Raw genomic sequence first — 20,459 nt, forward strand, 5'->3', positions numbered from 1 at the left:
GGCCTCCCAGAGTGCTGGGACTCCAGGTGTGAGCCACTGCGCCCGGCCTACGACTTTTTTTCCTTTCTTGGAATTCCCGAATTTCAGCTTTCATTTTGCTGGTCCTGGGGAGATTTCTAGTTGTCTGGAGCTCCATCTGCGTTTCTGTGTCAGGGTCACTGTGCCCATCAGAGCAGGCAGGTGGCGGCAGAGAGGGATGGAGAAACCAGAGATGACGGCAGGGAAGGGCCTGCCCGGGGCATGCGTGGTGCAGAGAGCAGCTCGTCCACCTCTGTGCAGCGCTCAGAGAGCCCCGGCCTCGAGGGCCGCAGGGCCAGGCCACGCTTAGCGCCTGCACGGCTCAGTGCATGTGCGCTGGGTGTGCGAGAAGGGTGCTTGTGCTCACACGTGCGCAGCAGTGAGAACTGCAGGCTTGTGTGATGTCAGGTGCACCAAAGTGAGAGGATGTGCCTGTGTGATGCACGCGTGCACCAGCATGAGAACGCCTGTGCGTGTCGGAGCAAGACTGGCCGTGGGGGAGGATGTGAGCACACGTGTGAGACAGTGGTGTGTAACGGTGTGCACGGGAGAGAATGAGTGTGTGGGAGAAAGAACACGTGTGTGCGTCTGGGTCCAGTCAGGGTCAGCCCCGCAGTCATTAAGAACAGGCGCAGGTAACACGAGAGGCACTGAAGGCTGATGAAAGAGCAAGCGGAGGTGGGAAGAGCTCTGTGGGGCCTGCAGCCGAGGGCAGGCACCGGGGAGGTATCCCCCCGCAGCTGGGGTCAGAGCTCCGGGGAGGAGACGGTGCCGGGGCCAGGGCTGGTCTACAGCCCGGGGCTGTCAGCGGGTAACCCTTGGGTCACAGGAGCCGAGGCCAGGGCTGGGCATGCAGAGGAGTCTGTCTGGGGGTGCAGGAAGGATCCTCACCCCGGGGGTGGGCCGTGCGGGTGCCGCGGGAACGCGCGCCTCGGGCACACAGCTGGGGCCGGGCACACTGGATGTCCCCACACCCCTGCGCCACTGGCTGCCGGGCAGCAGGAGACAGGAGAGGCAAGACGTCGGTCGTCACCAGAAGCGGGAGCAGCCTCGTCTCTCCACGCCTCACCCCAGCATCCTCCACCGACGAGGCAGCGCCTTGCTGCCCGCAAAGGAGGATGCTCAGGGCCAGCGTGGCCTGCGAATGTGCGCACGGGGACAGTGATACGATGAGGTGTGCAAGAGCGCGTGTGCACTTGTGTGCACGCCTGTGGGAGGAGAGGCCTCGGGACTGGGTCCGTCAGGATCCAAATACAAATAAATTAAACATCCCGGCCAAGTGTGCAGCTTTGCCCGGCCGAAAACCAGGTTAGAGTTAGAAGCAAAACCGTGGCTGGTGACTGCAGCCCGTGCCGCTGGCATGGTGCGGGGCTTACCTGTGGGGGGTGATTCAGATGAGGCCCTGCCCTGGCCCAGACAGCGCCTCGCCCTGTGGAAAGGTAGGGCCGTCGTCCCTGCTGAGGGTGGAGCAGGTGGGGTCTCAGGGGAGTGTACCTCTATCTCCGTTTCGGCTGTCTGCTGCACGCCCGGGTGCGTGTGCGCGTATGCACACATTACACACACGCATAGGCCGGGAAGGTTCCCAGGGCCTCTTCCAATGCGAACAATGACTTGGGCCTTTGGCAGGTGTGCTGTGAGCAGGTGGGACTCACCTGTTCCCCGTGGCGGGTCGGGCTCAGGCTGGCCACTGGGGGATGATGTGGGAATCCTTTGGTTTCTCAGACAAGCAACACCACCATTTTGCACCGCCAGTGGGTGCGGTGTGTGCCGGGCCATGGAAGCGAGTGCAGGGCGGGCCCGGCCCTGGCGGCCAAACCTGTTGAGGCAGAAACCTGTGCGCTAGGATTGGGGAGGATTCTGTCACCACATGGCATTTGGGAGCTGAAGGCTTGGCATGGAAAAGGCTTTGCAAGTCCTGCTAGTGACCCGCCCACAGTGCCAAGGGCGGCTCGCACCAGACGCAGGTCTGAGCCCACAGGCCGGTGGCCCTCTGGGCAGAAAGGGGACAGCAGTGAGGAGCATCTGGCCAGCAAGGGCTGCCCATGGGCTCCGCACCTGCCTGCCCTTAGCCCCACCATCTCTTTCTTCGCCATGGCAGCCGCCCCTAGATGCAGAGGCTCGAGGCGTGCCCACCTGTGTGACCTTGGTCAGGCTTCTCACCTCCCAGCCTCGGTGTCCTTGCCTGTGAGGGGTCAGTGCAGGGATCTGCAGCTCAGTCTGCAGGGAGAAGTTCGTAACAGTGCACACCGGCGCAGAGGTGCGCACCCGTCTGCACCTGCACTGGCCACTCCTTCTCTCCCCAGCATGCTTCTCCCCTTCACGGTTGGGGAAACTGAGGCCCAGAGGAGGCCAGTGCTCTGCAGAGCCCAGTGGCGCTGGATGCCAGCAGCTCTCCCCAGTGACCCACCGAGATCGGCTGTATCATTTGTGGCCCTTGTTCTAAAACTATGAGGAATTTCACGACTGTGATATCAGAGCATTAAACCACGAGTGAGCCCTCTGAGTGGGGACTCACGGGGGACTGCCCAGGCTGTACCCACCCTGAGGCCGGCTCTGCACCCACCTCTTCAGTTCCCCAACTCAAACCGTGTGTTTTTCCATCTAGAAGTGTCTGTGACACGGAGGAGCATTAAGACGGCCATGCCCTGCTGCAGGGACCACCTGGGAGGCATTTTAAGTGCATTTAAATCTGCTTCTGGTCATAATCATTGCCCGACCCATAAATCCCTTTGGCAGCAGCGACACGAGTGAGATTGGGCCCCACACGATCCTGTAGGGCTGGGGCTGGGCTCCCCAGATGAGGGCGGGAAGGGCCCATTCCCCCTGCATGTGTGGTCTCCATGGTGGGGGCTTTGGGGAGCTCAGGCCGGCCCACCGCCCAGCCCCTGGACCGCGGAGGGGCATGTGCTGCATGAAGACCCCCAGAGGGGGCACCTCACAGGATTCACAAGCTGGATCTGCCCCTACGGCCGGGGTGGGCCATGCCCTGTCCACTCCTCTGCAGCCTGGGCATCCCCAGAGCCAGCCCGCAAGGCCCTCCCAAGGGCACCTGGTTCTTACCGGGAAGGCCAGGGCCGGAGGTGTGTGTCCCTGGAGAGAACCAGAGCTGTCAGCGCTGCGCTGCCTCTCCAGACCTGAGCCCGGTCGTCCCCGAGCATCCCTCGGCAGTGCTCTCGGGCGAGAGGGTAGACCCACCACGTGGGGGAGCATCCTGTAGGCACACCCTGGGGGGACCCCGGGCACGGGGCACCACACTGGGTGGGGAGGGGCTCTGCGAGGCCATGCGAGTTACAGTCTCTCGTCCTCTTTGTGGCCAGAAACAAAAGCTGCCCGAAGGACAGCACTTCGAGAGAAGCCTCCTTTTCCAGTTTGACCACTTTGGGACTCCAAACGGCCTTACCTGTTCTCTTCCACCAACTCCAGCTGGCGCTTGATTGTTTTCCAAACCCAAGTATGTCCTGGAGGCCCCAGACGGCTCGAGGGGCATCCTCTGCTGATGTCTCCGTCCTGCCCTCGGGGACCGAGCCGTGGCTGGAGGGAAGCGGGATCTAGATGGAACAAACTGATCAAAAAGAAATCGGTTGGGCCGGGCGCGGTGGCTCACGCCTGTGATCCTAGCTCTCTGGGAGGCCGAGGCGGGCAGATTGTTTGAGCTCAGGAGTTCGAGACCAGCCTGAGCAAGAGCGAGACCCCCCCGTCTCTACTAAAAATAGAAAGAAATTAATCCGACAACTAAAAACATATAGAAAAAATTAGCCGGGCATGGTGGCACATGCCTGTAGTCCCAGCTACTCGGGAGGCTGAGGCAGGAGGATCGTTTGAGCCCAGGAGTTCGAGGTTGCTGTGAGCTAGGCTGACGCCACGGCACTCTAGCCCGGGCAACACAGTGAGACTCTGTCTTAAAAAAAAAAAAAAAAAAGAAAGAAATCCGTTGTACGCGAGTACAGTGTTTGCTGATGTCTGCTTTGGATGTCAGCATATTTTGTGTGTTACAGAGTAATTTGCAGGTTTTTAATGGGCTTTAAGCATTTTTTGCCTATTCGTCTCTTTTAAAATTCTTACTATTTTTTATTGTGGAAAAATACACATAAAATAAAATTTACAGTTTATGTTTAAGTGTGCGGTCTAATGGCATTAAGTGCATTCTCACCGTTGTGCAACCATCAGCACCACCCATCTCCAAAACTTTGTCATCGCCCCGAACTGAGACTCTGTCCCTGTTAAACACTAACTCCCCAGCCCCTCCCCAGCCACCATTCTACTTTCCGTCTCTGCGAATCTGCCTACTCTAGATGCCTCACGTAAGTGGACTTGTGCAGTATCTGTCCTTTCGTGGCTGGCTTGTTTCACTTAGCATAATGTCCTCAAGGTTCATCCATGTTGTAGAATGTGTCAGAATTTCCTTCCTTTTTAAGGCCAAATAATATTCCATCGTGTGCATAATCAGGTTTCATTTATCCATTCTTCCATCGGTGGGCACTAGGGTTGCTTCCACCTCTTGTCTATTGTGAGCACGGTGTGCAGATGTCCCTTTGAGACCTGGCCTTCTATTCTTTGGTTATATACCTAGACGTGGGCTTGCTGGGTCATATGGTAATTCAATTTTAACTTTTTGAGGAACTGCCTTTCGGTTTTGTACAGCGGCTGTATCCTTTTACATTCCCACTAACAGTGCACAAAGTGTTCCAAAAACTGCTTACAATTTAAAAAACTTTTTATTATGAAAAATGTCGGCCATTCACAAAGTCAGCAGGGCAGTGTGCCCTGCTCCCAAGTGGGCTCACGTGGCCATGGAAGGCCGGCATCTTGCCTTCCTCGAGGAAGCTACATCTCTGCCCACTGCTCCTTCAGTGATTAGTTTTTCAGGTTTTTGGGTAAAATTTACAAAGTTTGAAAAGCATGGGTCTTAGCTGTGCGATGTTGACAAATGGATGTGCCCACGTGACCCGCACCGTATCAGGATACGGGACCTTTGTTCCCCAGAACCTGCCCTCCCGTTCTTCCCAGTCTGCCTCCTGCCCCACCCACAGGCAGCCAGCCTGAGTTACCACCTAACGTCAGTCCAGAACGGTGCCGTGTGTTCGCTTCTGCCTGGCTTCTTCAACTCGGCATGATGTCTGCAGTCAGTGCCGGGTGGTGTGTGTGTCAATAGATCACCCCTTTTATTGCTGGGCAAGATTCTGCGGTGTAGCCGGACCACAGTTTGCCTGTGTCCCCCTGTAGAAGGGCATGTAGGCCGTTTCCAGCTCTCGGCTGTTGTGATTTAGATTAAGTCACTCGATGGACGTGGGTTTTCATTTCTCTTGGAAGAATGGAGGGAATTTCGGGGCCAGGTGACAGCAGGATGTTTAGATAAAGGTTTGTGACTTTCTCACAAAGTGCTTTCTTCATTTGGGGACTGTCGCCTGCCCTGCTTGTCTGGAGCAACAGCCTCATGCCCTTGAACGCCCTGGCTCTGGGCGAGTCGTTCGGAGCCCGTGTGAACCGGCGGCTCAGGTGTGGCCGGGTGTCGCCAGACTTGGGTAATGGAGGAGTTTGCAGCTGCTCTGTTCCGCCTCCCCCTCCTCCCTCCTTTTTCTTCTTCTGCTTTAAAGCAGTGCATGCTCAGCCAGGGTGTAGCTATACAAATACTTGCGTATTCACGTTCTCAGGACTGGAGATGAGAAATTTCTGCTAAGATTGGAATTTTGAATTAATGATACTTTTTGTATCCACGAGGAGGCCTTTATCTCCACTCTCCCTCACACAATTCCCTGCTTCTTGCAGCCCCGCTGGGCCTCTACTTCTCGAGGGATGCTTACTGGGAGAAGCTGTACGTGGACCAGCCGGCCGGCACACCCCTGCTCTATGTCCATGCCCTGCGGGACGCCCCCGAGGAGGTGCCCAGCTTCCGCCTAGGCCCACACCTCTACGGCGCCTACCGCACGCGGCTGCACGAGAACAACTGGATCCGCATCCAGGAGGACACTGGCCTCCTCTACCTTAACCAGAGCCTGGACCGCGGCTCCTGGGAGAAGCTCAGCATCCACAGTAAGGGAGCAGCCCCAACCCCCTCCTCACCCTCAGGCCACCCTCGTCACAGCGGCCGTCACAGGCTCAGAGCCTGGCTTCCCCACGACACCTGGTGCGGAAGGGATAAGGGGCGAGGTGAGACCAGCCTGCCTCTGTGTCCAGCCTGGCGAGGGCGCAGGACAAGTTTGGGGGCCATAAATGACACGGGGGCTTCCTGAGGCTGTCGGGGTTTTGGAGACCCATGTGAATGATTCGGGTGCTCTCCCCATGCTGGACCCAGACGCCTTTGCCAGTGGGATTAGCGAGGATTTGGAGGTTTCAAGAGAAGGATTAAGAGGAGGAGGAAAAAAATCCCAAAGTTTTTTTTTTTTTTTTTTTTTTTTTGAGACAGAGTCTCACTCTTTTGCCCGGGCCAGAGTGAGTGCCGTGGCATCAGCCTAGCTCACAGCAACCTCACCTCCTGGGCTCAAGCGATCCTCCTGCCTCAGCCTCCCGAGTAGCTGGGACTACAGGCATGCGCCACCATGCCCGGCTAATTTCTCTATATATTTTTAGTTGTCCAATTAATTTCTTTCTATTTTTAGTAGAGACGGGGTCTCGCTCTTGCTCAGGCTGGTCTCGAACTCCTGAGCTCAAACAATCCGCCCGCCTCGGCCTCCCAGAGAGCTAGGATTACAGGCGTGAGCCACCGCACCCGGCCCCAAAGTTTTGATTTAGCAAATGACCTGGAACTTGCTGGAGAAGAAGCAGCTCCCAGCAGAGCCGACCCCCATTGGCAGCAGCCGCCCTCGTACCTGGTGGGGGCTCGGCCCGGCCAACACGTCCTGGTAGGGAGGCGGAGCCCATGGCCAGCTGCACAGATTCGGGGTCGGGGTCACGTGTGACGCCGGTACTGGGTGGGGTGGGGGTGGAACAAGCACCTGGGACAGAAAGGGGTGATGAGCACCCCCCCGGAGGCACAGCCTCACTTGCCCTCAAAACGGCCCTGAGCCCCATCTGCAGGCAAGAGGCAGGCGCGGGCAGACTGACCCGATCGCCAAGGAAAGCCAGGGTCACAGACAGGGAAGGGGCTTGGGTGGGTAGTTCCCTCCCAGGGCAGCCCAGACGGTTCCAGACAAGGTGGCGTTGAGCAGGGTCTTAGTTCCACACGCTTCATCCTGAGCCCCAGTGGGGAGCCCGAGGAGCTGGAGTCGGGGCCAGTGTGGAATCTGCGCTTCCTGGGAGGCCTGAGCCGTCGCGACTGGGGAGAGGCCTCTTGCAATGGCCGGGTCCAGTCAGGAGGAACCGCACAGTGATTTGAACAGGGAAAGTTTGTGCAAAGAATTCTCAGCCATGATGGGACTGGAGCAGTGAAGGCCAGGCTGGTGAGGAGCACAGGGAATGCTAACGAGGACGAGAAGGCAGGTGCGAGGAGCAGCCCTCACCTGGGGCTGAGACGGAGGCCCAGGAAAAGCCCCCACCCCAGCTGGGATCCAGACCTCGCTGACATCGCTGTGGTGCCTTGGTGATGGAACTTGCTGGAAATGCTCCCCTAGGTGCTGGGGAACTGTCTTCCTGGCATGTCTCTGCAGGGACACTCTGTGACAATACCACCTGGGGGAGGGTGTGGTGGGCAGGAGGCAGCCCAGGAGAAGCCGCCCACCTGCGGGACAGGGGAATGTTCGACCTGTGCTCTGGGGCCCTCCCTGAGGAGGGGGCATTTGAGCTGAGGCCTGTGGGGGAGGGGAGGGGGTGGTGGGCAGGACTGGAGGGCCCAGTGGAGGGAGCCTGCGGACCAGGGTGAGGACAGGGTTTTACACCGATCCTGGAGCTTGGTCTGGTGGGCATGGCGATGCCCCCATGGGCCTGACTTCTCTCTCTGCAGACGGCGGCTTCCCCCTGCTCACGGTCTACCTCCAGGTCTTCCTGTTGCCCATGTCCCTGCGTGAGGGCGAGTGCCAGTGGCCAGGCTGTGCCCGCGTGTACTTCTCCTTCATCAATGCCTCCTTCCCGGCTTGCAGCTCCCTGAAAGCCCGGGAGCTCTGCTTCCCAGAGACAGGCCTCTCCTTTCGCATTCGGGAGAACCGGCCTCCGGGCACCTTCCACCAGTTCCGCCTGCTGCCCGTGCAGTTCCTCTGCCCCAACATCAGCGTGACCTACAGGCTCCTGGAAGGTGAGTGCCGACCTCATGCCGCCGTCCCTCAGTGCCTGCTCTAAGCCCGGCATGAGCCCTCGGGTTTACTCGTCACTACCTTGCCGTCCGCTCATTTAATATTCCAGAAGTATCTCTCTTATACCTGCCATGGGCCAGGTACTGCTGCAGGCGCTAAGGATGTAACAGTGAATAAACCCAGCCTGGAATCCCAGCTTCCATTCCTGGCGAGGAAGGGGAGCAGCACGTGCCAAGAAATCGGGTGCCTTCCGGGAGGAGATAGCTGGGAGGGAGGAGGAGAGACCACCGGCAGGCGGGGGCCACCAGAGCAAAGGCCGGCGGGTGCCAGGCATGCAGGTCTAGGGAGCACCCTGTGTGGCTGGAGTGCAGGGAGCCCCCAGACAGAGCCGAGGCCTAAGGGAGCAGAGTAGTTCCTGGGGAGGGGTCAGGTCTGGGAGTGACTTCCGGGGATTTGCCAGGGACGTGGGGAGCCGTGGAAGCTTGGTGGGGGGTGTTGACGGGACCTGACTTACCTTTAAGGGTTAGTCGCACGGCTGTGTCAGGCATGATTTGGTTGGGGAGGTTCGGGGAAGCAGGGAGATAATTAGAAAGCTACAGGAGAACCCCCTCCAGAGAGGACAGGGGTGAGGACGAGGGCAAAGCCGGCGGCCGTAGCATGCCCGGGGCACGCCTGGGCGGATGATGAGCAGGATTTCCTCGTGGGCCGACGTGGGGTGTTGAGGGAGAGCGGCCACCAAGCGTGGTTCCCAGGGGTCCATGGGGCAGCAGCAGGGACGGCCCACCTAGCCGGGAGGCGGCCCTGGGGAGGCCACGTGGGAGCGGGCGTGGGGCGGAGATGAGAGAGGCAGCCCCGCAGCCCCGGGAGGCGTACTCGACCACTTCGGAGGGCGCAGAGGCTGCACCGCCAGCGCGTGCGGCCTGCGTTCGCCAGGCTCCTCGCACGCAAACGGGGCAACGATGTTAACGACACTCCAGAGGAAGAAAAGCCGTCGCTCACTGTCTCTCAGCGTCAGCCTTCCGTTTTCCATGCAGGGATATCTCTGAACCAGATGGTTGGCAAAGCACATGGACGTTTGTCGTGCTGCCCTTTTTCACTAAAAGTTATAGAATTCAATTTTGTTTAGTGTGTTTTCTTGTAATTACAAACAGTAGAGGGAAAGATCACAGAATAAGCATCTCCCAGGTGTGCAATTCAACGTAACTCAGGTTCTGGCTGGGAAGTGGGCGGGGTTGCCCTGACCTGCCTGTGGTCGGCTGTGGGGTCTTCAGAGTGGCCTTCGGCACGTCCCGTTTTCTGGGTTGTTCCTGGAGGGCAAATGCTCGGACGGGCTCAGGGTGAAGGTGTGAGGGGCTCCTGGGCCTGCCTCAGCGGGTGTTGTGGGGCAGCTGAAGGGCCAGGCACAGGGCAGGCTCTTTAGTCTCAGCGCCCCACCTTCCGGGGAGGAAACCCAGGCACCTGCCTCGCGTAGAGCAGGGACGCCCACCTGCAGTCTGAAACATCTGTGTCAATGTCAAATCACCCATACACCAGATGTCCGCCGTGTTTGTTTTCAAATGGTAGAATCGTGGCTTTACTTCTCACATTCTCTAAAATGAGCACATACTGCTTTCAAAATTCAACAAGAAATCCTAACATTTTTTTAAAAACCCGCGAAGCCGGGAGCTGGCTCTCCCGCCCTGCAGCCTGGGCTCAGCCGAAGCCACCCTTGCCCACGCGAGCCCACTCCAGATGGAGGCCAGGCGGGCGGAGGGGCGCCCGGGCCCTCCCTGGGCGGCCAGTGTCCCGCCCCGTCTCCCTGGGCCCCGGGGAGCTGCGGAGGGGCGCGGGCCCAGCCCCACGGCCCTGACGGCGCAGCCCCTGGAGAAGGCGGCGCCCCGTCCCTGCGGCGCTCACGGGGGGCCCGTCCGCTTGACGCGCAGGTGAGGCGCTGCCCTTCCGCTGCGCGCCCGACAGCCTGGAGGTGAGCACGCGCCGGGCGCTGGACCGCGAGCAGCGGGAGAAGTACGAGCTGGTGGCGCGGTGCACGGTGCGCGCCGGCGCGCGCGAGGAGGCCGTGATGGTGCCCTTCCCGGTGACCGTGTACGACGAGGACGACTCGCCGCCCACCTGCCCCGGGGGCGTGGACACCGCCAGCGCCGAGGTGGAGTTCAAGCGGAAGGAGGTGCTTGTCCGCGGCGCCCGTGCGCGTGCGTTTGTTGGTCGCGGTCTGTCCAGCCGTCCGTCTGGCCGTAGCGGAGGGGAGGAGGCCGGTCCTGCCCGCGCCTGCCGGCCTCCCTCGGGCGCCAGGCCCGGGTCTGACCGCGAGCGCGTCTGGGCGCACACTGGCAGGGACAGCCGCGGAGGGCGCCGGGCTAGAGGGGAGGAGCCCGGGGTTGGAGAGCCTGTCGGCGGGCCTGCGGGCCTGGGCCTCGGGCCTCCCTGCAGAGGCCTGGCTGCGGACGCGGGGGCGGAGGCCCAGCGAGCGAGCGCTGCGCTGCCATTTCCTGCTTCTCTGGGCACCCCAGGTGCTGGCTTGGTAAGGGTTGTGGTGAGGCTGGGAGAAAAGCACGTCTGTGGGGAAAGGCTGGTGAGCCTGGCTGAGCCGCCCTGCGGTGGCAGCAGGGGCCTGGCGAGCAGAGCCATCGCGGGTGCCTAGTGGCTTTGCTCACACCCCCATCCACCTCGTCTGAGAAGGTGCTTGGAGGGCGTGCCCACGTACACCTGGGTTGGATGTCCGTTCTGCCACCTGTCACTGTGTTCCTCAGGGGAGAGTGGGGGTGTTTGTTCTGCTCTGTGGGGACTGGATTCCAGTCGGCACAGTGTCTGGGCATCTGCCCCAATTCTCCTAAGGGAATTCTAGAGATGTTTTTCACACCTGTTGCGCAGGTGAGGAACAGTGGCCCAGGGAAGGTGACTGGCAAGTGGCTCAGGCTGGCAAGTGACTGCACGGGGGCTTGAACCCAGAGCTGGCTTTGACATCTGGCCCACCTGTGGGCCGTGCCAGGCATGCACCCTCCCGAGACCTTTGGAGTCTCCAAGGGCCCCTGTCTCCCGCTCTGACCAGTGCCCTCTGCACCCTGCAGGGCACTGTGGTGGCCACACTGCGTGTCTTTGACGCAGATGTAGTGCCGGCATCTGGGGAGCTGGTGAGGCGGTACACAAGCACGCTGCTCCCCGGGGACGCCTGGGCCCAGCAGACCTTCCGCGTGGAGCACTGGCCCAACGAGACCCTGGCCCAGGCCAATGGCAGCTTTGTGCGGGCGACCGTGCACGACTACAGTAAGAGGGGCCCCCAGGAAACCAAGTGCCGGCTCTTCTTGGGTGGGCAGCACCCTGCCACACGCACACCTCTGGAGTGGCCCTCTGCAGCCCAGGCCACCTTCCCTTCACCCTCTGCCCAGACCCTCCTGTGTCCGCTGGGCTTTCACAGCCTGTCCTTTCTACTGGAACTGCCGGTGGGCCACTCCAGCAGGGCGGTACCGTACCCCATGCTGACCTTGCCAGGTCTTGCCACTGACTGGGAATACCTGTCACCGAGGCCTTCCTCCAGCCCCTGGCACCTGCTTTGCTGCGCCTGGGGTGACCCAAGTGCACAGGGGTTCTTGCCTCGCCCCAGCAGCTCTCTACGAATGGGTTGGTGTACAGCTGCCCTGAGTCAGGTGGGGGGTTCAGAAACCCTCGTCCTGCCAGCTCCTGGGATGTGCCACGGGACTCACCTGCTCGTGGGACACCTTTGTGCAGCTGCCTTGTTCCCTGCCTCCCTCCCCACCTCCCACCCATGTGTCCTGGGATCACCTTCTGAATAAACCACTTGCACTTGGGGTCTGCATCAGGGACCTGGGGTCACAGGTGCCTTTACCCCTTTCTGCTCGGCCTGGTCCTGTTCGCTCCTCAGCCCTCCTCACCCTACAAGCCTTTTGCAGGTCCCCACCTGTCCTCGCCATGGCACTGTGAACACCTGTGTGCCAGAGCACCCCTCCCACCGTTCTGTGTCTGCTAAACTAGAACCGCAGCTGCACACACGGTGGGTACACAGAAGGTGCAAGTTCCAGAGTCCAGGCTTCAGGGGTCCTTGGGTCCGCTGGAGGCAGCTGCTGGGAAAGAGAGTTCTGCCATTCTCTGGGGGAACTGTATGGAGGGCTCTAGCACATTCCTCCCAGGGCCTTGGAGGAGGTGCAGCTCTTTACTTCCTGTGTGCCCACACGCCACACACGCATCCCATACACACAGAAATACCCGATGCACAAACACCACACACCACACACACGCCCACTGTACACAAACACCCCACAAACAGACCATACACCCCCCATACGTGACACATACACACCCATGCACACACACACAGGCTACCCCCAGCTAGGAAGGAGTCTCTGCGTTTCCAGCTTAGCACAATGGCCAACACTTAAATGTCGGTTCTGACGCAGGGCCAGGCCCCAGGCCCGTTACAGGGCACCGTAAGTGTGAAAGCACGTGTTTGCACACTCGTGCGTGCAGGGCTGTGTGTCCGGGAGGGCCAGCTCAGTTGTCCTCGCCATGCCCCGACCCGCAGGGCTAGTTCTCAACCGAAGCCTCCCCATCTCGGAGAGCCGGGCCCTGCAGCTGGCGGTGCTGGTCAACGACTCCGACTTTCAGGGCCCTGGGCCGGGCGTCCTCCTCCTCCACTTCAACGTGTCCGTGCTGCCCGTCAGCCTGCGCCTGCCCGGTGCCTACGCCTTCTCCGTGAGCAGGAGGGCCCGCCGTTTCGCTCAGGTGAGCCCAGGCCTGCTGCCTGCCTGAGGAGGGGTGCGGGTGCCGGGGGACCCCAGGGTAGGGCGCACTTTTGGCAGATGGAGTCAAGGCTGGGGCTGGCGACACCCCTCCCTGGCCCAAGCAGCACAGAGCTGCCCAGTGGAGCTGCCGGCGTAGGCGAGGGAGGCTGGGAGAGCCCACAGCAGGTAGGGCTGGGGGCTCCTTGGGCCCCTCTTTTTTCTCCTCACTTCTTGGTGTCCTTAAAACATTTTCTGCGCTAATATAAGAGCAATGCTGGGTACATGTACGTGTGCTGACTTGGAAAGATGTTCCCGGTGGACTATGTGAAAGAGTGGTTTGCAGAATTGTTGGTCTCACCTGACTCCGTTTGTGCAAAAGCAAATCTTCACTGACGGGAATTTGCAAGCGTGCAAACCCAGACGCTTAGCAGTGGCGCCCTCTGGGGGAAGGTATGGGGCGCTTCCACTTTCTGCTTTCTGTTTGCAGAACTCATGTATGTTTTTGGAAAGTAACGATCAGACACGGAAAAAATAAAAGCAGTAAATACTCATTAGAGAAAATAAGGACTGTGGAGGAGTGATCCCTTTTTCCACAGGCACCCCACGTGTTTGGCATCTGGGTGTCTTTCTCGAATGTTTTTCTTAAGGAAACTGCAGTGTGCATGCTATCACACGCCGTATTCTCCTAATGGAGCTGCAGGTGGGCACCTCCTCTTCAGAATGTCACATTAAGTGCAGTCCCGTTGCTCCAGTGGTTTTGCTGGTTCCTGTGGTTGGTTCTGTGCCCCCATCCACTCCTGGCAGCCACCTGGTCCAGCACACAAGGGATATATCCTGGGACACATCCAAGCTCCCTGACCTGCTGCCCCTGTTGGCCTTTTATGGGGGAGGGGTCAGAGATGGAGGGGTGACAAGGCAGGGGGGCACGGGGGTTCTCACGGGGGCCTGGGTGGGAGGAGGCATTGCTGGAGGCAGGTGGGTCCCCTGCACTCCGTCAGACATAAGCAGAGATCACAGAGGCCTGGGGCCCAGTCCCGCCTTGGACTCACTGTGCTCTCCCACTCCCTCCCCAGTGTTTGAAGTTGTAAACTGGGGACAGGGATCTGGGACAGGTGAGGATGACATGAGGCTGTGGAAGTGAGCAGGCCTGTAGGGGAGGCCAGGAGGCCAGTTTTGCTATGGCGTCAGGTGTGGGCCTGAGCAGGGTGTGCTGGGCTAGGGCTGGCTCTGCCTGCAGGCTGGGCCCACCTGCACCAGCCTGGACCATTCTCCCAGCATCCCCAGGAGAAGAGGCCCCTCTTTGCCGGGGATTCCAGCCAAAGTCCCAGGGAGGCCCCTTGGTCCTGGCTGGGCTGGGTGACCCCACTGCCCGAATCATGTGGCTGGGGTACAGTACTCTGACCAAGCAGGTGACCAGGGTAGGGGGTGGTCCGCCAAGCCCCATGCCCCGAGGACACAAACAAGTGGCCCCCAGAGCAATGCTGGAGCAGCCAGGGAGGTACATGGGGGACAGCGAGTCAGCCTTTGTGACCAGTGAGTGAGGAGTGAGGGAGCGAGTCGGCACTGCCCCCACCCGAGGCCTGCCTGGGGTGTTTTCCTGCCACTAGACCAAACCCTCTGGGCTCCCAGGAGCAGGGGTGGCCAGTGATGTGGTGGCCTGAGCAGAAGTGGTCAGGGCAAGGCCAGGGCTGGTGGTTGGGTCTGCAGGTTCCCAGGGGACAGAGGAGAGTGTTTGAGGGCTGCCATCGCCAGGCCACGCTGGGGGCCCTAACAGGACTCGGGCCGCCTCCAGCAGCTGCCGCAGGCGGGTCCAGCTGCCTGGCTGAAGTGTTCCCTGTGCCCCTTGCCTAGATCGGGAGAGTCTGTGTAGAAAACTGCCAGGAGCTCAGCGGTGTTCACATCCAGTACAGGCTGCAGCCCTCCAGCGCCAACTGCAGCGCCCTGGGGGTGGTCACCTCAGCCGAGGACACCTCGGGGACCCTGTTCGTGAACGACACGGAGACCCTGCGGCGGCCGGCATGTGCCGAGCTCCAGTACACGGTGGTGGCCGCCGACCGGCAGACCCGCAGGCAGGCCCAGGCCCCGCTGCTCGTCACGATGGAGGGGTCGTGTGAGTGCCGGCTGCAGGGAGGGGTGGGCGCGGGGGGCCTGGGGGCTTCCCTGGGCCCGAGTCCCCGTCCTGTGAATGCAAATAACAGTGAAGCCGCACAGCCCAGCCGGGGAGGGAAGAGAGCGACCAGCTCAACCAGAGCAGCCCGGGAGTAAGCTGTCAGCCCTGCCAGCCCCTGGCAGCACACCTCGTACGTGTGCAGATACGGTACAGGACCCTGGCTAAATTCTAACTGCAGGTAAACAACAGGCAGTTTTTGTATAAGTATGTCCCACACAACATTTGCGGAGTCTCGCCATCTGGGGGACTCGGGTGGGCAAAGGCAATATACGTAACCTAAACATTTGTACCCCCATAATGTACTCAAATTAAAAAAAAAAAAAAACATTTGCAGAGTCTCTTGGGAGACAAACCTCCAAGTGCATCCAGCCACCATGAGGAACGGACTTAGGCAGAGCAGCTCTTCGTCATCTGACACCCAGGTCTAACTGGGCGTTCTGGTTGTCATTTGCCGAGTCTGGCCGCACTCACGTCCTTCCTCCTGCGCTCACCCCAGCCCAGGGGCTGCCCCCACTTTGGGACTGTGGTGCCCCATCCCTATGCTCCCGGCCAGGCTCTGCTGCCCTGGGGCTGAGTCACCCCTGCCCCTCGGGGCTCAACCCCAGGCCTGCCTCCTGTGACCTGCTTGTCTGCTGCCCCCAGACGTGGCCGAGGAGGTGGGCTGCCCCCTGTCCTGTGCGGTCAACAAGAGGCGACCCGAGTGCGAGGAGTGTGGTGGCCTGGGCTCCCCGACAGGCAGGTGTGAGTGGAGGCAGGGAGACGGCAAAGGTAGGCCCCCCGCAGAGCCCCAGGGATGCCCGGGGGTGGGTGCCGGGAGAAAACAGGGTCCTGTCCCCGGGGTGGGCCTGCCCGCTGCACATAGCTTGCCAGCACCTTGCCCCTCATGTAGCGCCCGGTGCTGGGAGAGTGGGCAGGAGGGTGGGGTGCAGGGCACCAGACCATGAGCCCAGCGAATGGTCTGCCGGGCTGGACTCACTCTGGGCCCCAGAGGGTCTAGGTCAAAGTTGGGAGGTGCAGGGGCCGGAGTGGCTCCTCCTGGGAGTCAAGGGCAGGGCATGTGGCCCCAGGAAGGAGGCCCACTGTCTGCTTCAGCTACCGTGAGGGTCCCACTCACTGCGCAGCCTTGAGAGGCTCTGGCCTCCTCCATGCGGGGACTGCCAGCCCCTCTCACCCTGCCACCCGGCAGGCACGCTCAGGCACCCCCAGCTCCATGGAGTGGGTGCTCCGGCTGGCAGGGCTTCGTCTGCAGTGTTTTCCTGCTCTGGCCCCAGAGGGGCAGGGCTGGCCTGCGTGGCCATGGGGAGTCGGGGGGCCGCCCCGTGGGTGACAGCCGCCATGCATCCTGTGCAGGGATCACCAGGAACTTCTCCACCTGCTCCCCCAGCACCAAGACCTGCCCCGATGGCCACTGCGACGCCGTGGAGAGCCGTGACGCCCACATCTGCCCCCAGGATTGCCTCCGTAAGCAGCCGCTCGACCTGCCCTGGTGGCATTTAATCGGGGTGCAGGAACCTGTGGCGGGCAGAGAGGGAGAGGCCAGACCCCCCTCGTACCTCAGCCAGGGCCCCCGCATGTGCGTCAGCTTTGCGCAGCAAGCCGAGCCTCCCACGCGTCCCCGCGTCCCCCTGGCCGTGGGCGGGGAGACCCACAGACCGGCCAGGGCCCTTGCTGAGGCCCCAGAAAGTGCCCCACACGGTCACTCCTCAGGGGCAGCTAAAAAGGGAGGTGCGGCCCTGGACAGGCCGGCAGAAGAGGGCTGTACCCCAGAGCTGGCCGGGGCTGGAATGTGTGGGTCAGGCCCCAGGCTCACGGTTTTCAAGGGTGGCGGGATGCAGAGCCCTGTGTTCACTGAAATGCCAGGAGGGGGCCGGGCTTACTGCACGGCTTTGGGGCGTTTCAGAGCTCACTTCCCTTGGGTGAAGGAGGCTCTCACCTCCCCGGCACACTGCCCTGCAGTCTGGGGCCTTGGGTTGTGAGGCACTGCAGCAGGCTGACTGGGCGTGTCTGTCCTCAGGGGGCAGCATTGTTGGGGGGCATGAGCCGGGGGAGCGCCGGGGGATTAAAGCTGGCTATGGCATCTGCACCTGCTTCCCCGAGGAGAAGAAGTGCTTCTGCGAGCCCGAGGACAGCCAGGGTGAGTGGGCGGGCCGGGACCACCACCCAGGGCGCCCCACACCTCCCCGAACCCCGTGAGGTTTCAACCACACTTCTGCGGTCCCAGCGCGGAGGAAACTGAGGGAAGTGAGTAGGCCCCACGAGACACTCCTCCTTCCCTCTGGGCCTCGGTTCCCCCATCGGGGCAGCCCGGGAGAGGAGCCGAGGGCCCCTGTGAAGCGTTCTCTGGCCCCAAGTTCTGTGTGAGGAAGGATGGGCCAAAAAAGCAGTTCTTCCACCAGATAACTTGTCGGGCTGATCAGACTGTCCCCGTATGGGGCCCGGGCAGCATCCAGCTGCGACCCACCTACCAGGCACACTTTCGGGGGCAGCAGGTGCGGTGGGTGGCTCAAGGGAGCCACCCTGACCACGCTGGAGGGAACTGTCCTGCCTGAGCCCAGGGATGTTTTTCTGGTATTTGAGCCACTTTCATTTTTCACAAAGAAAATACCAAAGGCATTTGGAACAGCAGAAAATCTTGAGCTCCGCTGCCTGCCCTCCGGGGCCTGCTGATGCAGCAGGCACATGGCCTCTGCTGTGTGACCTCAGCAGGCTACTTAACCTCTCTGATCCTCTGTCTCCATCTGTAAAAGGGCAATAGCAGTCTAGGAGGGGGAAACACATGGCAGCGACTGTGCCTCTTCGGCGTGTTCTCAGGGCCTCTCTCGCCTTCACGGCCACTGCGCACTTGGCACGGACACGGCGGGCGGGAGGACGGGCAGGGGAGCATGCCCAGCCCTGCCTGGTGGTGCCTCACGCGCCCCTGCCCGCAGACCCCCTGTGCGACGAGCTGTGCCGCACGGTGATCGCAGCGGCTGTCCTCTTCTCCTTCATCGTCTCGGTGCTGCTGTCCACCTTCTGCATCCACCGCTACCACAAGAACGCACACAAGCCGCCCATCCCCTCGGCAGAGATGACCTTCCGCCGGCCTGCCCAGGCCTTCCCTGTCAGCTACTCCTCATCCGGCGCCCGCCGGCCCTCACTTGACTCCATGGAGAACCAAGTCTCCGTGGACGCCTTCAAGATCCCGGTGAGGGTCCCTGTGGGCCAGAAGACCCCTGCCCTGCCCTGCCCAGCTGGCCCCGGGGGCAGGCAGCGTGTGGAGACAGAAGCTGTCAAGTGGCGGCGGCTGATGGTGCTGATCTACACGTACTGGGATTCGGGGACCCACGGGGAGGGTGGGCCAGGCAGCTGCCAGAGGACCACGTGCAAAGGCCCCAGGCACGGGGGGAGGCATAGGATTTGAATCCCAGAGCTCTAGGGGTGGGGGCTGGGCAGAGGAGGCCAGTGTTCTGCCCTCATTTCTGCAGGTTCTCTGTTGGGGGGAGACTGTGGGGTGGGGGCTGTCCCCCTCCAGGTGAGAGGCAGTAAGGGGAGGGGACAGCCAGGCTGGCAGCAGGGGGAGGGGCACTGACCTCAGAGGAGGGTGCCAGCCACAGCCAGCAGGTTGGCACTCGATGCTCAGAGCCCCAGGCTATGGCAGGGCCCCAGGGCTCTCCGTCCTGGCCAGGCCTCCCCGGGCTGCCGTGCTGGCCAGTAGGCCTGCCCCTTCGGCGTTCCCGAGAGCACTCTGCGAGGAGCTGGAAGCCAAGCCAGGTTCTAGGAGGAGCCAAGGAAGGTGCTCAGAGTCGAGGGTGTGTGTGAAGAGAACCACCAGGCTTAGGTGGGAATACCAGGCGGGAAGCTCGGCACCTGGTGGCCACAGGGTACCGGCAGTTCCCAACTCAGGCTGGGAGGTGGGCTGGGATTCTCTTAGGAGGTGCCACATCTCACGGGGCAGCTCAGCTTGGGCCTCTGCCCTGGGGCCTGGTTTGGGTGACATCCAGCCCAAAACCTTGGTGAGGGTGTAGGCCAACGAGGCCCTTCCCAGGTGTGGCCACTGCCACCTCCCTCTGGCTTTCCTGGTCTGTGACCCCATCCTGGCAGGAATTCGGCCTCACAGCAGGGTTCTGGAATGAGCCACCAGAGTCCTTCACAAACCAGCCGGTTTGCAGTGAGGCCACACAGGAAGGCCGGGGTGGTGGGCGCTCCTGCCAGCGGAGACACACCACTCTCACCCCAGGCAGCTCTCGAGCCGGCTCCAGGCCACATACACCAGGTCCAAGTCCTGGACACGTGGCTCAACCGCTCAGCTTGTTTTCTCTTATGTAAAGTGGGGAGAATGATTTTCTCACGTCTTCGAGAGAATCAAATCGATGCCGTCTGCGCATGCTTAGTGCAGTCTCCGGAATGCAGGCGAGGGGTCTGCAGCGCCAGCAGGGGAGGTGATGACGGGGGCAGCCATGGCGATGTTTCCGGCACTGACCCTGACCGAGGGCCCAGGAGCTTGCCAGAGGCCTGGCTGTGCCACTGAGAGGGAGCCGTTCCCAAGTGCACACTCGTGTCGGAGAGGGCGGCCCCTGGCCTGGGGTAGCAGGTCCCCATCAGTGCCATCTCTGCGGTCGGGTGAGCCTGGCAGGGCCATCGTGAGCAGGACCCCGAGGCTGCACCCACACCCAGCTGCGGGAGACCTGGGGCGATGAACACCTGGTGCCAGCACAGGAGGGCAGGGTTCCTGGCAGACTTTGGCGTCCCCAGTCGGAGTTCAAGTACAGAGCGCTGGGGGGACTGGGAAGGCGTCCAGATGGGTTCTGAGTGGGCCGGATGCGGGGGTGGAGCTTCGGTGAGAGGGCAGGGGGTGGTGCACCAGCCAGAGCCCGAGCGGGGGGCACAGTGAGCTGGTGTGTGCAGGACAGGCAGCAACCCCTGAGAGGAGCAGACAGGAGCACGGTGGCACCTGTCTTTTCGGGGTGGCTGTGCAGGGAAGTTGCCTTGGATACCCCCATCGTAGTCGGGGGTCCTGGGCTGGGAGGCAGTCTGGTGCCCACTCAGTCCTCTGGGGGGCAGGGCAGACCATACGCCAGGGACCGGCAAAGGTCGGGGCCCTGAGTTGAGGCCATTCTGTGGCTGGCACTGCCTGCCCTCCCCTGGGGAGGGAACTGTCATGGCTCCCAGGGGCCTGGCTGCGGGTCCTGCCCTTGGTGTTGGGAGGCGTCGCCGGCTCTGGTTTAGGTGACGGCCAGTTCTCTGCACACTGGGCCTTGTCCAGGGCTGGGGCGTGCTCCCTCCTGGGTTTGCCTTCTCCCTCTCACGCTTTTCTCCCCTCTCTCCCTTCCCTCGACCCTGACGTAGGAGGATCCAAAGTGGGAATTCCCTCGGAAGAACCTGGTTCTTGGAAAAACT

The 20,459-nt window shown here is 61.4% G+C and overlaps 1 protein-coding gene across 1 annotated transcript in view; it reads left to right on the top strand.

Annotated features, from left to right (window-relative positions):
- RET (ret proto-oncogene) overlaps window positions 1-20,459 on the top strand; it is a 44,513-nt gene that overhangs the window by 13,433 nt on the left and 10,621 nt on the right. Inside the window, exons 4-14 of the mRNA XM_012653897.1 lie at window positions 5,785-6,048; window positions 7,895-8,182; window positions 10,103-10,344; window positions 11,246-11,441; window positions 12,715-12,914; window positions 14,765-15,023; window positions 15,726-15,851; window positions 16,434-16,544; window positions 17,098-17,217; window positions 18,011-18,267; window positions 20,409-20,458. Of these exons, the coding sequence (XP_012509351.1) occupies window positions 5,785-6,048; window positions 7,895-8,182; window positions 10,103-10,344; window positions 11,246-11,441; window positions 12,715-12,914; window positions 14,765-15,023; window positions 15,726-15,851; window positions 16,434-16,544; window positions 17,098-17,217; window positions 18,011-18,267; window positions 20,409-20,458 (2,113 nt within the window). The remainder of the gene's footprint in view (window positions 1-5,784; window positions 6,049-7,894; window positions 8,183-10,102; window positions 10,345-11,245; window positions 11,442-12,714; window positions 12,915-14,764; window positions 15,024-15,725; window positions 15,852-16,433; window positions 16,545-17,097; window positions 17,218-18,010; window positions 18,268-20,408; window position 20,459) is intronic.

This window comes from Propithecus coquereli, unplaced genomic scaffold, assembly GCF_000956105.1.
Source record: "Propithecus coquereli isolate 6110/MARCELLA unplaced genomic scaffold, Pcoq_1.0 Scaffold434, whole genome shotgun sequence".
NCBI classification, from domain to species: domain Eukaryota; kingdom Metazoa; phylum Chordata; class Mammalia; order Primates; family Indriidae; genus Propithecus; species Propithecus coquereli.